This window comes from Enoplosus armatus, chromosome 6, assembly GCF_043641665.1.
Source record: "Enoplosus armatus isolate fEnoArm2 chromosome 6, fEnoArm2.hap1, whole genome shotgun sequence".
Taxonomy (NCBI): Eukaryota; Metazoa; Chordata; class Actinopteri; order Centrarchiformes; family Enoplosidae; genus Enoplosus; species Enoplosus armatus.
The window spans coordinates 11,506,115-11,519,382 of record NC_092185.1 but is presented as its reverse complement, the minus strand read 5'-3'; the positions used below and the strand labels follow the sequence as shown (position 1 = coordinate 11,519,382).

Genomic DNA, 13,268 nt, shown 5'->3' with positions numbered 1-13,268 from the left:
ACTGGATGGCGAGCGAAACATTGAATGGCACGTATAATATATTTAGTTATTTTCATGTTAATTATCCACTTTATAGTTTAACTTATGGATAGTTATTTTCTCCCATTTGTTAAATAGTAACCAGACCGTTTCTTCCGTTGGGTCTTTCGGCGTTACGTTGCAGAATGCTAGCGTAAGTTAGCCGAAGAACTAGCTAACGGTCCTGCTGTGACATGTTCTTTAACGTCGACAATGGTCGTTGTTTGATCTAAACTAACATCACTATGATAACCTCAAAATTAGTGGCGCTGACATTAACACCTAGTAGGAGATAAGATACATAGTTCATGAATGATCTTGTTAACGTGCCTTCCAGAGACAGGAAGTTAGCCAACTTCTTGGTTTTGTTCTGTTGTCCTCACAAATATCATCTTTTTCTTCCTCTTCAGTGGAAGCACGTTGGAAGGAACTGTAAGTCTATTGTATTACTGGGAAATCTATAGAAGCAGTAAGCCATGCCTACCGTGGTCTTAATGGACGTGTCACTGTCCATGACACGGCCAGTGTCGCAGGATGGCAGCGAGGAGTTTCAGAGGAAGAACCTGGCTGTCCATGGACTAAATATGTTGTTTGAACACATGGCCTCAAACTACCGCTTGGAGTTCACATCATTGATGGCCTTTTCGTCCCTCTGGGAACTCTTGGTGCCTTTCACCAGAGACTACAATGCATTACAGGTAAAGTGTGCCTCATATGAGAAGTCAATCTGAAATGTAAGTGCAGGCTTTCCTCTCCTGAGTCACTGAGCCTGAGTTTGACATCAGAGAAAATAAAGAGTCTGACTTTGGAGACGAGTAGGGGATTATCTAATAAATGCATTTTTTTTCTGGGCAGGAGGCTCTGAGCAACCTGGAAGACTATGACAAGACCTGTGTTGAGTCAGCTCTTAATGGAGTTAGTAACGTGGTACAGCAGGAGTGGGGCAGTGCCTGTCCCTGTCAGGTAATTTGACAAGTCTTTACAAGATATACAATATCACCACACCTCTGAATTTAACTTTGATTAAATTAAGCTTGTGTGTGGTGAAAACATTTTTCCATAGTGATTTCAGCTGTCTACACCCAGTTATTGTTACATGGGATTATGTTTATGTACCTCCTTCCTTTGTTCTATAGGTGGTGCTGGTCACTGATGGATCTCTTGGTATTGGAAAGGGATCCCTACGTCACTCCCTCCAAACACTGAAGCAGCGTGGGGATGACAAGAAGTTCCCACTCCCGTTCCCTTTCCCAACCAAACTGTTCATCATGTGTGTAGCCAATGCAGAGGAGGTACGGAGTCACCCTTTTGTGCTGGTGGTTCAGCAATGAATTTATATTTACTTGAATCTTGATCTGAACTGTCAGTGTAAAACCATGGAGGAAATTTGATCAGATATCATGCAACCAGAAGCAGCTGGTAATAAACAAGATCTAATGTGATGGCCTGTACTGGGCCGTTATATCTTAGATATTGTTGAAGAAATCTTAGGATGAGAGAATGATAGTCTGACATTTTGGTCTTTTGTCATTACTACCTGCAGAGAAAATTAGATTTATTATTTATTCCTCCAGTACTAATGCATTCACATGTTTTTATTTTATCTTTCTTACTGTAACAAAAAATATTCATGCAATCTCTCAAGTGCCTTGAGCACATAATCTTTTTTGTGTAATTTGTGTCAAGTAGCAACAGTTTTCTCTAGTATGCCTGGGAAGTTTCTATTTAAGCTTATGGCAAGTTTGATAGATATGCTAGCTGCAACAAACGCAACCCCCTGTCTTGCGTAGTTACAGATGACTGATGCCATGGACAACTTGGAGGAGCTACTTCGTCTCAGTGGAGGCGATGGACAGATCTTCACTGTGGAGGGACCACTTTGCATGAAGAGTGTACAGGCCATGTTTGGGTATGACCCTTACTGGGGAAATAATCCAACAAACAAACACATGTTTTATAAGGAACCTTTGGCCAATTTATGTCTTTGTATGTCTTCAGGAGGCTGATTGATCACGCATACTCCCCCTTCCATGCTGTCCTGCACTGTGGGAACCTGTCCTCAGACGTTCAGGTGTTCCCTCGACCTGAGCCTGTTGTGATGGATGAAGAGGTGGAGCCCATGCCCCGAACAGTCAGTACAGGTAACCAGCTGGCTTTAATGATTTAAAGTTACATTAAAACTTTTTTTTTTTTGTAACACATATTCATCCTTTTATACTCGTTTCAGATTTGGAAATTGTGGGCTTCATTGAAATTGCTGACATTTCCAGTCCTCCTGTTATATCCAGACACTTGGTACTGCCTATTGCTGTAAATAAAGGTTAGTGTTGAAGATTTGTTGTGTTGTTTTAAAGAAAAACTAATCATTAATAGACAAATCAGCTGTACAGCGTGCCTAGGGCTTATTGCTTTTGGATTAACTAATTTCGCAGACAATATTCAGAAAAACAAATTAAAGAGACAAATGGGGAGAAAATGCAAACAAACTGCTGAAAATACACCAGAGAAATTAAAGTACATAAACAGTTAACATAGTATTTGTGGTGCAAATAATATTTTTAAAACTCCTTTTTTACACAGATTATTGTCATCTTTCATATTCACAAGTAAACACATCTTTTCTTTTCTTTTTTAATGCAAAAACCGAAATCAGTGAGTCCTCAGTATGCCACATGTCAGATTATTGCATAATCAATGCATTTTATGTGTACTTGATTTCAGAGGTGGATGAGGTTGGCACAGGAGCCACAGAAGAACTTGAGGAGGAACCCTCTGCCAGTCAAATGGCAGGCAAAAGTCCGAATTTTTGCGTACTTCTACATGGCAGTCTTAAAGTTGAGGGCATGGTTGCACTGGTCCAGCTGGGGTGAGATGCAGAGCTGTTTATATTTAACATATATGAATTCTGTCATGTTCAGAATTTAGTGCGATATTAAGACACCTGCAGAGTAAAATGAGTCCATGCCTTTTAATGGTGAAATGGCTTATGTCTAGTTTGCTTTTTCCCAGGCCAGAGTGGTACGGCATGCTGTACTCCCAAGCAGACAGCAAGAAGAAATCAAACCTGATGATGTCTCTGTTTGAGCCTGGCCCAGAGCCTCTGCCTTGGCTGGGCAAGATCTCACATTTGGGACCAATATCAGGTAACCCCTCACCCCTTCACTGTGTGTGGTTTCCCTGCAGACACGTCAAACAAGCAAACAGCAAGTTTTCTACCGCTTATTCCTAAAGAGCAAAGGCCTCTCTGCATGTGCACATAATCAGCCAGTTAATAATTGACAGTTTTATTACAAAATTGAACTGCTTGGATCATGATACTGACACTCTGATTTTTCATGACCTTTCTGGTATTTCAGAAGCTGCTGAAAATCCTTATGGAGAGGATGACAGTAAAAGTCCTTTCCCCGTGCAGCCCCAGGTCAAACGAAGCTATGCCCAGAATGTCACTGTGTGGATTAAGGCCAGCGGACTACAGGTACAGTAAAATCACTGTATAAAAGCACTGTTGTTTGCTGAAGTGTTTGGAGGAATGACAGTTGGTCATTTTTAGAAGGGGCCTTCGGACTTTGTGTTCCCAAAGTGCACATGCCATGGTACTTCAGAGAATCTGGAGGAACTGTTTTCCCTCAATGCATTGCAGCTAGGACCTTTCACAATTAATATCAATCACAGTTTCAATTTAGAGATTGGGATGGACTGGACTGATTAACTGGCAAACAAATTTACATCAACATAAAACCAAACCAATATAGAGGCCACACATTAGCCGTCGTTCAATGTAATTAAACATCATTTTAATAGATAGTGTTAAATTGTAGATGCACAGTATTTTAACCCTCACATGACCAACTCTAACAACCACCCTGATGATGTGCACACACAAGTTGTTAATATGGGAACGTGGCATGAGGCTGGTTCATGAGATATACAGTTAGAGCCTTAAGCATGTGTTTAGTTAGTTTGAGTTCTTGAATGATTATTCTTCAGTTTTAGGACTGTGACCATGTTGAATATTGAGTCAAAACTTTTTTGAGGGCAGTCTCTTGTGATTATTGATCAAAATTTCAAAATTTTTACGATGTCTTTCCACAGACGGATGTGCAGAAGATCCTGAGGAATGCAAGGAAATTGCCAGATAAGACTCAAACCTTCTATAAGGTAAATTTATCTGAAAATGTTTCTGAGCTATGTACTGTATTGTAACAGCTCTTAGGGAAAGTCAAAGTTGGCGAGCAAAGAACTCCAGTTGAGTCCTTGTATCTGAATGTCGAATAAATTGTACCTGACTACACTAACTTCTTCAGCTAGGCTTGAGTAGCTCCACTGGCCAGATGAAAACTTGTAAAAAAAAGAGAAAAAAAAAAAAAGGGGGGGGAAATACTATAAAACCGTGAGGCTTAATGGTAAAAAATATAAAACTCAAAAACTGTCAAAACTGTTCTTACTACAATATATTACACATTTGTTTGTTTTCATCTGTATCCAGGTTTGAATGTACAGGAGTTTTATGTGCATATTTTATGTACAGCTCTTTGAGACATCCTTTGTGATATTGGGCTATAATAAACCTTGACTTAAGCTATGACATTTTTTTATAATTTAAATGACTGTTTTGTATTTGAATCTGTCAGGAGCTGAACCGTCTTCGTAAGGCTGCCTTGGCTTTCGGTTTCTGGGAGCTCCTGAAGGGAGTTGCCGATCTGCTGGAGAGAGAGTGCACCATGCTGCCAGACTCAGCCCATCCAGATGCTGCTTTCCAGCTCTCCCACGCCGCACAGCAACTCAAACTGGCCAGCACTGGTGACTCCCAGTATGCTGCTTTTGATCACAACATTGTTCCCATGCACACTGACTTCTCAAGCTGAGCCACGTCTCAATTAGTGAAAATATTGACTTAAATATAGAAGCCTGTGTGGACCAAAGTGGAGTCAGCACCTGTGTGTGCTGAATGTTTAAAGAACTCAAAGGGGCTGCTTCAACATACAGGTTGTATGTGGAACCTAAATGAGTCCGATAACTCCGTCTTTGACACCTAAACATGGCAAAACGTACATAATGAGGTGTTTGTAAAATGTTAGCGTGTGCATTTTTTTTTTTTTTTTTACCCGTTCCTTTGTAGGATCTTTTTCACAAATTGACTAGATTTAAAATGTAATTTTTATTCAGTGTCAAATAACTGCCACATTTACAGGAAACCTGGGAAATGACTGTTAATGTTGACTTTTAAAATTCAGTTGACAACATGTCAAAATAATGAAACCGAATGAGGAAGGGTTACAAATACAAATTCTTCATAGCAGGTTAATATTGAGCATGAGCGACACAAAATGCTCTCTGAATGTAAGCAGTCACCAGTATGATTTTCCCTGAGGTTTGTGGGAAGGTTCAGAAATCTGGAATAACAAATACAGTATTTGTTGACAGTGTTGTTGCTTTCTTCATTCAAACACTAATGACTGTATATCAAATAACAACAGTAGGGTTTCCTTATCAGTGCTTGTTGTCCTCTATGCAGTGAAAAAATACCACTGCACTCAACCAAGATTAAAAGGAAGACGACAGGATAACAAGTTATGTGGCTTACTACAGCTCCTCATCTACAAAATGCAGACGGACTAAGAGAACTCAATCACCAGGAAATGAGACTGTCAATGCATTGATGTATATTGCATCATCTTGTTCATGTTGACCATAAATGAAATTATTTTAGTAGGAGCAAAGGAAAGGAAACACAACATCTTCATAACAAAAACTAGAACTGATTTGACTGGAGCATGATCTATGATGATCATTTTAAAAATATTCTCCAGAAATAATCAGGCAGCAAAGGTGTTTGAGGAGTTTTGTCGGTGATTAATCTCAATTTGCTTTCCTCTTGGTGCGGAAACGCCTCTTCCTCTGCTTGTAAAGATGACGGAAGTTGATAAAAAGTCCTGAAGAGGGTGTTAAAAAAACCCAAGAGGTTGATATTAGTACAATAAATGCTGACATTAGAACATCATATTTGTTCAAAGACCTATATATGATTAATTTAGTTTTAATTTTAATAGTTTTATCTGGAGACTTACCCAGAAACATGAGAACAAGATAGATGTGCAGGAGGTATGAGAAGCTCATAGAGGTACCGACGGCTTTTGGCAGAGGAATGCTGAAGAGTTTGGTCTCGTCAAAGATAGGAATAGATTGTATCACAGCAACAGCTACATGGGATTTGGAGATGAGATACAATTTAGCATTTGTGTGTGAAGAATTGTTATTAATTCTGAGAGAAGTAAGCAAGCTCACCTTCAGCTATAACACCTAATGGGTACAGTGGTATCCAGATTGTGTAGCGCAGCCATGTGAGAGTTTTCCACTCTGTATTGAAACAGCCCAGCATGTAAAATGGATACCTGAAATTGGAGCATCATGTTGGTTCATGTCCATCCTCATAACAATGCAGCCTAATGACTTGTTGTTATGCTGAAACCAACCGTTGCACCCCTCTGCAGCTTTGTAAACCTTAACCTCAAACTTTTGTCTGTCAAATTGAGTCTGTAGTTACTCTTGAGGTGATGCTGCTGTTTTTACATTTTGTTTTTACATTTGGTGTAGGGCTGCAACTAATGATTATTTTCAATATTGATTAATCTGCTGATTATTTTCTTGATTCATCGTTTGGTCTATAAAACATCAGAAAACCGTGTAAAATGCCCATCACAATGTCCACAATTTACAATCATTTAAGGCCAAGAATTGCAAGAGATTTTCACATTTGAGAACCTGGAACAATCAAATGAAAAATCGATTATGAAAATAGTTGCCAATTGATTTTCTTGTGATTGATTAATCGACTAATCATTGTTATATTTTAAGACTAGTGTGTTTATGAGTGAGTAGGGTCTTATTGACAACTAAACTGCACAAAATTCAGCAGAAGTTTATGTCCATTTAGAGAATTTCTGGTGTGATTTCTGTGACACAGAAAACTGAGCTCTGACTTGAAAGTAGTCATCAATCTTTACTAAAGCCATTTACATGACTGTTCACCATGAACAACGAGCATACTTACCTAAAAATCTCAATGGCGCTCCACAGATAGAAAACGAAGAACACAACTGGCTGGTTGTGCATTTCCTCCAAACTACCAAAAATGATGAAGAGGATAAAATTCCTTCCAACCACCTAGTAAAGAACAAAACCCATGTGTTAAATTACTACTGACTCTTGAAATGTATTGGCACTCCATCTGTTACCCCCTTTTTTCCCCCCAATTGTACAAACCAGACGTCATCGGACATGAAATTCAAACTCATCTCATACCTGTATAAGAGTTGGAATAACACCTGTCCGGACTACACCAAAAGCAGCGTTTAGGACCTCTACTGCTGCCAGGATCTGGCAGAAGAACATGACGTCCGATATGGTGTGAAATGTGTCGTAGAGGGAATCTGAAATGTGAGGTTTTATACATGATAAGTCTCACCAGGTTTTTGTGAAGAAATGTATCAATTAAGGAGAAACTTTAAGCCACAGCAGTCTTCCTCACCTTGGCCAAAGATGAAGAGCCGCACAGTCATGTTGACAAAGATCCATGAAAAACCAAGAAACTGTACCAGATTATATACAAACAAAAATCCAGTTTTCAGGCTGACGAATCCTGAAACATAAAAAATAAATCATTCAGGCCACTGATGCACACAACTTGCTTGAACAAAGATATGACAAAAGTTTACTGCCAAAAAAAACATAACATAACAAAATTGTTAAACTTTACAGAAACAAGCATGCATCCAGAGAGATTTGAACTCACCTTCCTCTTTATGCCTTAAAGCCTTCAGCCTGTTCCTTTTCTCCTCCTTTTCAAAGTAAAAATAGTGTTCAGTCTTTGCCATTGGTATCAAAAGTACAATCTTACTTCTCATATTTGGATAATACTGGCATTTTTCAATATTGAGAATGTTATTCAATACAGCTGTCAAATGCAGGGTTGTGCACTGACATAAACACTTTAATGTCACCTTTTCCCGGATCTCCATCTCAGCGTCTGACTCGTCCAGCCAGCGGTCAAAGTCAGGTACCAGGAAGACTGGTTTGCGCTCCTGTGCCGCCAGTCTTTCCCACCAGCCTCGCTGCTCTTTCGTCACTGTAATATTCACCTGTCTCTGCGTGGACTTGTGGCTCACCTGGGCACACAGGTTCATTTGATGAGCACAGTTGGCACAACTAAAGGGCATAAGTAAAAAAGGATTAATAGATACCTAGGACTGATTTTAAAATTGATACATACCTCGGGCTTTACAGGTAAAAGAAGCTCCAAGCTGAACTCGTATTCATTTAGTCCTTTTGCACCATGGCCCTGGGCTACACATAAAATACCATACAAAATGTCACAAATCATGAACTTTTTAAAGGATTTTCATAGTCAAATGAAATGTGTGTCACCTCTAAACTGAAGCACTTTTTCGTGTACATGGACATCAATATTCTGCAAAAAGAAACAGATGCAGATGATGAGCTTACGTCCTCCTTCAGAGTGAGAATTCAAGCATCATATTACTGACCTGTGCACAATGCCGTTGAACAGAAATAATAATAAAACAGTTAAAAGTTAGCCCCCCCCCAAAAAAAATAAGCCAAGGTTAACCCATCAACAATGATGACTTTTAATTATCAGCCAGAATACTTGCCATGTTTGAAGAAAGATGAAGAGGAAATGAGTCGTTTCACACTACCTCCACCCTGAATCAGCTCTTGTTCATGTTACTGTTTACTGCTCAATGAACTTGTATTGCAATACACAGTGCCAAACATCAACTATCACCTAAAAGGATCTCTCCATTTGAAATCCACGATGCAAAGTACCAAACGGTGTAACCACAAGAACTTGCACCCTTAATTTGCATTATTTAACATTTACCCTTAGAGGTGTAAAATAATGCACGAGCCGGTACGAAAATGACTATCCAAAAGCAACTTCCTGATTAAAAGTGAGTGCAGGCAGTTGTGTTACCCTAAAGGGTACAAGGTACACTCTTGTTAGCTCACCTGAGCGTCTGTGAGCTCCACTCGCAGGTAAATCTCTTCATGGCGTTGAGCCCAGTAAACGAGAGGTGTGAGAGTCATTGTTTCCTTTTTTATAGAGCTTTGTGTCAAACAAATATCTGGCTGGACGGACAATGAATAAGGTCTCCTCGCTTCACGCTAGCCGTCCGGGACAGCTACAGCGAATACCGAGAATATTAGGCGAACGCGCGCGCTCGCCATCTGTCAGCGTAGCGACGTGCTCGTGCAGGGGAGAAAGCCGTTGGTTGTGCTCTCTCGCTGATTGGCTGGCGTTGAATATTTACGGAAGTAGTTAAGTGGACGAGGTTTACAGGAGCACGACACGGCAGTTTGTCGACCTCTTCTTGGCGATCTGCTAATATGCAGACAGACGATCATGTTTCTTGTCTAAAAACGGATTTGTTGAAATCTTGCGGGACATTTCGTGTTCTTGTTGGCGTGACGGGAAGCGTCGCAGCCTTGAAACTGCCTCTTTTGGTGTCCCAGCTTCTTCAGCTCCCTGGGGTGAGCTGCTTCATATTTATGTATTTTTTATTCACATCCTGCTTTTAATCACTGTTTCTTCTGCCAGTCTATTACTGTTTCTCTAGCGCGCACAAGCTCACCTTAACCGCAAGATGGCGATATAGCGGCTGTAAAACTCCAACAACAACACAGTATAATCTTGTTATTATAGTCCTTTCATCCAGCTATAGTATTGTTATTTTACTTTCGAATAGTCGTTTTCATTGAAAGCCTCAGAAAGCATGAGAAATCTAAATACGCTTCAACGGGAAACTAAAAAGAGAAGTGAAAAGTCACAGTGTCGGGATTATTGTGCGAAGTATTTTTTTTACATAAAATAAAGACGGTGTTAGGTCTGTACATTGTTGTATGGAACAGGTTTGATATTTAGTGCTGTAACATTCCTTAATATTTACAAGGAAAATTCAAGAGAGAGAAACTCAAACTCTAATTACACAAAGTAGTAATAGTAAAGTATGCTAAAGTGTAAGACCCATAAAATGGTCTCTAAGATAAAGATCAATTACTTGTCATTTGTAGGTGTCTCTTCTTATTTTTCCACCTCCCCAGCACTATAGCAATACAAAAAATGCTTTTAAACTGACTGTCACTGTCTTGTTTTATGCTTTAGGTGGATGTTAGAGTGGTCACCACGGAGCATGCCAAGCACTTCTACAGTCCTGCAGAGGTTTCAGTAAAAATCTACAGTGACAAAGATGAGTGGGAGGTAACAATGGACTTGTCAAATGTCCTAGTATAGCCATTATTGACTGACAGTCTATAGCAGAGTTTCCCAGACTTGGTGCCATTGATAAGCAGACTGGATTGTGGAAGGTTTTTCTAAAAATGTATGATTTAATAATTTATTCTTGATCATGCAAAACAGGTATGCAATATATCATATTTTGCTCCTTTGCTCTTGAAATTAAAACATAAAAGAATGCCTTATTCAAAATAACATTGTGTGAATTAAAGTGTGTGAGTTTTTGTAGTTACTTGACAGCTTTCCAGTTGCTGAGGTCATCAGAATTTTGAGACATAAAAACATGATCAAGAGCCAGAAAAGAGAAACCCTGGTCTACAGTGTCATGCATTCCAGAAAGGAAGTGAGGAAGTGAGTGTCTCATTGTTTGCGTGCCTATCGGCATGTCTCTGTTCTAGTTGTGGACTCAGAGATCTGACCCTGTGCTACACATTGAGTTAAGGCGATGGGCAGACCTACTTGTCATTGCCCCCCTTGATGCCAACACACTTGGAAAGATTGCAAATGGCATTTGTGACAATCTGCTGGTGAGAATATGAAATTGTCATCTGATCACCTACAAAATGTTACGGCAAATAATAATCCTTTACATTATTTCCAAGTTGATTATTCTTTGTCCATTGGCAGACATGTGTGGTAAGAGCATGGGATACCAGCCGCCCTCTCCTCTTCTGTCCTGCAATGAATACAGCCATGTGGCAGCATCCCATTACAGCCCAGCAGGTATCCAGGCTGACAGAGTTTGGTTATGTGGAAATCCCCTGCATTGCAAAGAAGCTAGTGTGTGGAGATGAAGGTGGGTTTTAATACCAGAAATATACATAAAAGATATTAAGTATATTCTAATATTTACTTTATCATTATGAAATCTCAGAATGCAGGACCATGTTGGTATGACCAAAACAATTACAATACGTTGGAAACATGAAAAGTAAGAATGACCTGATCATGAAGCATGAAGAACTTTCCTTCCATAGATTCTATCTGCGTTAAAGTCGTTTCAATTCATAGTTTATTGCCACCTTAACAGATTTTAAGTATGCAGGTCAATTAAGAACTATTCTTACCTTAAATGACACATAAGTCGTCCTCATGGGCATTAACTTAAATCTACATACCAAATACAAGACAGAGCAGATGCAGACAGACTGTGTGTTTTACGAGTGACTGTGCAGTTTAATTTGCAGGTGCTAACCAGTGTGGTATATGGTCTGTATAGATTGTGGCACGTGGATAGCGCAATCAATCAATTTTGTTTGTCACCTGCAATCATACAAGGTACATCACAGCGAAAAATGCAATCCCACAAGTTCCTAAAATGTGTGGCACAATGTGCCATACCTTCAATTTAACACACTTTAACATTAGATTCATCTTTTGATGCTGTGATAGCAATGCTCACCTTGTTGTCTTATGATCAGTTAAACTACTTAACATTTTAGTGAATTATCTTGTGCATTTGATTAGAATGTGCTAAACTAACTAACTCAAGACTAACTTTTGATTGCGCGTTTATATGTGCAAACCAATGCAAACACGCTTCCTACTTCAGTTTCCAACACATTTAAATGAGGTTGGCCCAAGGGGTAGGTTGGGGAACTTTTTCCCTGACGACATCCATGAACAGGATGGGATTGTTTGATCAAGGACTGAAAGTATTAATAGAGTTTAAACAACTATGCAAGAAAGGTACAGCTGAAGACAAATTGTTGTCAAGAATATTGCCTTGGGGAGAATACATTTCTGTGCAAGTGGTTATCAACAGGCTGGACATTTTTTAATGTCCTTATGTAACTCCTCTGCTTTATAAACTACACTTTTTGTCTTGTGGTGATGCAACAAAGTTTTAAAAAGATGCACCCTGCGTTGTGTATGTATCGTCTAGTGTAAAACTTTGATTGATACTGTATCTAATGATTCAGTCTTTCACTAAATTGGGTGTAAAAGTGTTTCTGAAGCAAATCATACAGAAAGGTATGCACACAAAACTTAAATTACAATTTAATTTTCCCTACAGAAGGCATTTGTGTAACTCTTTACTGTAACTGTGCAATTCTTTACTTTGTTGCAGGTAAAGGGGCCATGGCAGAGGTATCATCTATTGTCAGTGTTCTCCAACAGTATCTTCAGAAACCAGATGACTCATCTCAGAAAACATGTACGTCACATCATATTGTAGATTCAGCTGGCACCAAAGACGAATAGAAAATAAACATGATGACAAAATGAATTTGTGTCCAAACCTTGAAGGTCAACCCTACACACCCATGATAAACACAATTCCTTTCACCTGATTGTGTGGATGTGTACAGTCTGGACTTCTTATCTTCAACACGTAGTCTTCTGTAGGATTTAGTAGCTCTTGGAGTCACAAACAGGTTCAAAAAGAAATTCACTGGAGACGATCAAAGTTCGATGCAATAGAGTTTTATTCTTTGACAGAGATAAAACCCGAGCCAGTACCGGAACCTGACTAACTAAACGTGTTATGCACAACTTCTTATATACTCCAACATGCCCTTCCTTCTTCCTTCTTGTTTTTCTCCAACTTGCGGGCACCAGCTGCCTACACCTGCTAGCGTCAGCATCAGCTGTCCAATTATTTTGAATTTATGACCTGTTGCTGGTACTCGCATCAAAGGCCCTCAGTTGATGTTGGCATCGGTGGCCTACCACAATCGCTGGTGTCCTTGGGCCTCCCCTGATGTTATCGTCAGTGGTTGGCCTCCCCTGCATTGTGTGATCCTCAGTAATTGCCCCCCCCTTGACGCGACCCTCAGTGGTCCTATTTTTTTGGTTTTACTACCTACTGCTCATGACCGCATCTCTTCTCTCTACTTCTCCATTTACAGCCTCATGTTTTCTGTCTTTCTAGACCATGTTCCTTAAGAATTTAATAACTGTACATGTTTCATCAAACACAGTTTTCCTCACTCGT

General features: G+C 39.6%; 3 protein-coding genes across 4 annotated transcripts; 2 read left to right on the top strand and 1 right to left on the bottom strand.

Annotated features, from left to right (window-relative positions):
* The first annotated feature begins 494 nt into the window (after nt 1-494).
* Nucleotides 495-5,444, top strand: ints14 (integrator complex subunit 14). 2 transcript variants are annotated; one of them, XM_070908114.1, is made up of 11 exons: nt 495-716; nt 874-981; nt 1,155-1,310; nt 1,809-1,927; nt 2,017-2,159; nt 2,246-2,338; nt 2,740-2,884; nt 3,028-3,161; nt 3,375-3,493; nt 4,111-4,176; nt 4,650-5,444. In XM_070908114.1, the coding sequence occupies exons 1-11, from the start codon at nt 495-497 to the stop codon at nt 4,881-4,883; spliced, it is 1,539 nt and encodes a 512-aa protein (XP_070764215.1). In that variant the 3' UTR covers nt 4,884-5,444. The 2 variants fall into 2 exon arrangements, with proteins under 2 accessions (XP_070764215.1, XP_070764216.1); XM_070908115.1 differs by lacking the exon at nt 874-981.
* Nucleotides 5,445-5,841: 397 nt separating this feature from the next.
* Nucleotides 5,842-9,159, bottom strand: hacd3 (3-hydroxyacyl-CoA dehydratase 3). Its single transcript, XM_070908116.1, has 11 exons — nt 9,046-9,159; nt 8,443-8,485; nt 8,288-8,361; nt 8,019-8,183; nt 7,811-7,856; nt 7,547-7,657; nt 7,321-7,448; nt 7,070-7,182; nt 6,304-6,410; nt 6,087-6,218; nt 5,842-5,951 (listed from the first exon to the last, which is right to left on the bottom strand). The coding sequence occupies exons 1-11, from the start codon at nt 9,121-9,123 to the stop codon at nt 5,878-5,880; spliced, it is 1,071 nt and encodes a 356-aa protein (XP_070764217.1). The 5' UTR covers nt 9,124-9,159; the 3' UTR covers nt 5,842-5,877.
* A 264-nt stretch (nt 9,160-9,423) lies between these two features.
* ppcdc (phosphopantothenoylcysteine decarboxylase) lies at nt 9,424-12,560 on the top strand. Its single transcript, XM_070907865.1, has 5 exons — nt 9,424-9,567; nt 10,199-10,294; nt 10,729-10,857; nt 10,958-11,126; nt 12,402-12,560. Exons 1-5 carry the CDS (start codon nt 9,424-9,426, stop codon nt 12,533-12,535), a joined length of 672 nt encoding a protein of 223 aa, XP_070763966.1. The 3' UTR covers nt 12,536-12,560.
* The last annotated feature ends 708 nt before the right edge of the window (nt 12,561-13,268 follow it).